This window comes from Leishmania mexicana, chromosome 30 (assembly GCF_000234665.1).
Source record: "Leishmania mexicana MHOM/GT/2001/U1103 complete genome, chromosome 30".
NCBI lineage: Eukaryota > Euglenozoa > Kinetoplastea > Trypanosomatida > Trypanosomatidae > Leishmania > Leishmania mexicana.
Window position 1 is genome coordinate 293,503 of NC_018334.1, and position 1,626 is coordinate 295,128.

Here is a 1,626-nt window from a genome sequence, read left to right on the forward strand (position 1 = left end):
CGGACGACATCTCGCTGCGCACACTGTGAAGGCGCCTCAGAGTACCAGTGACGGCGTCATCGGCGTCAGTGACAAGATCGTGCTCTCCCACGCCAGCGCGATCAGGCTAGAAGCGATCAACAATGAAAGCACCTGTTTTTATGCATGACCTTGAAGAACTGTGAGATGAGCGACAGGACTGTCGCCGTGGATTTCACGGCCATGGCGTCCAAATCCCTCTGGGCCACGTCACTCCGCTTGGCGATCTTCCCGTCGAGTTTATTGCACTCCTTCTGCAGCTTGTCCACCTCGGAGCTCTGCTTGCGCAACTTTTTCGCAAGAAGAGCACTCTTTTCACTGTGCCTTTTGATCAACTCATCACGCTCAATGCACTCTTGCAGCACCCTCGACGAGTGGTCGCTGCGCGCTTTTAACATCTGCGTCTGCAGGTGAAGGTGGTTGCGCACGGCGTAGAGCTCCTCGCTGTGCTCCCACCTGTGAATCGCGATGTGGAGGCGGGCACAGATTTTTTTAACATCCCCGACACCCTCCACCTCCGACTGCACGTTAAGGAAGCTGTTCTGGGCTGCGCTGAGCAGCTCACCGTAGTCCTTGTACATTGCCCCCACGTACTCCATGGCGGTTAGGTACTGGTCAAAGTTGCGTTGCGCCTGCGCAGCACTGCGGTACAACATGTTGCTCGTCTCTTTGATCTTGAGCACCCACTCCCTCTGGGCACGCCGGTCCGTGCTGGAGAGCCGTGCCTGCTGCGGAGCCGTTGCCATGGTTAGTGTGCGTCCCCGTCTGTTTTACAAGAAGATAGGCTCTGCTGTGAAAGCGGGATAGCGGCGAGGAGGACAAGGTGCAGAGAACGACCGACCCGCTAAAGGACGACAGGAGACGAGAGGATGGGATAGAGAGATCGCAGAGGGAACGGCGGGCGGGCACGACAAAAACAAAAAGACGCAAATCAGAACCGAAATATGGGCAGAAGCAACGACAGAAGAGGAGGGTGGTGGAGCAGAGAAAGTCCCGTGCGCGGGTCCCATCATGTGCCCGTGGCAGGCCTACGCATGCGAAGAGCGCACCCGGTTGCACCTACACAGCCACCCGCAGGCGTGACGAGTTCGACAGAGCGCACGATGGCGTAGATTGGGGTTCCGTGCACAGCCTGGTAGGACGCGCCACACTCCTGCACAGGTGTGTCCAACTGGGAACAGGACGGTCGGTCACAGTTAAATCACAGCGGGCGGCTATGATGTTGGGGGAGGGGCGGGCAACATGTGCCTATGTATATAGAGGGGGGGGGGGATAAAGTCACGGACATGACAAAGGAAGGGTGACGAAGGTAATGAGAAGGCGGCATAGGGAGAGGGAGAGCAACGTGCAGATCACACGTGCTGCCTCTTCGCTTGCCCATTCCCGCAAATGGCAGTCAGTCTAGCGCACGGACTCCGTCATCAAGCAAAGGAGACCCCCCGCATGAGGATCGCGCTGGTGGGGCTCACCAGCCGCCAATCGCAGAATCCGACTACTGCCGCGAGATTCTTTCCAAAGACAACCGCACCGACTCCCTATGGAGAACAGACAAGCAGCAAGGGCCGAAGCGCACCGGATTCAGCTCAAAGCACTAACACAGGCGTGGAG

At 57.9% G+C, this 1,626-nt stretch overlaps 1 protein-coding gene across 1 annotated transcript; it reads right to left on the reverse strand.

Annotated features, from left to right (window-relative positions):
- Nucleotides 1-116: 116 nt before the first annotated feature.
- On the reverse strand, nucleotides 117-764 carry LMXM_30_0771 (hypothetical protein; the record flags this gene model as incomplete). Its single annotated transcript, XM_003877551.1, has 1 exon — nucleotides 117-764. The coding sequence occupies one exon, from the start codon at nucleotides 762-764 to the stop codon at nucleotides 117-119; it is 648 nt and encodes a 215-aa protein (XP_003877600.1).
- Nucleotides 765-1,626: the final 862 nt, after the last annotated feature.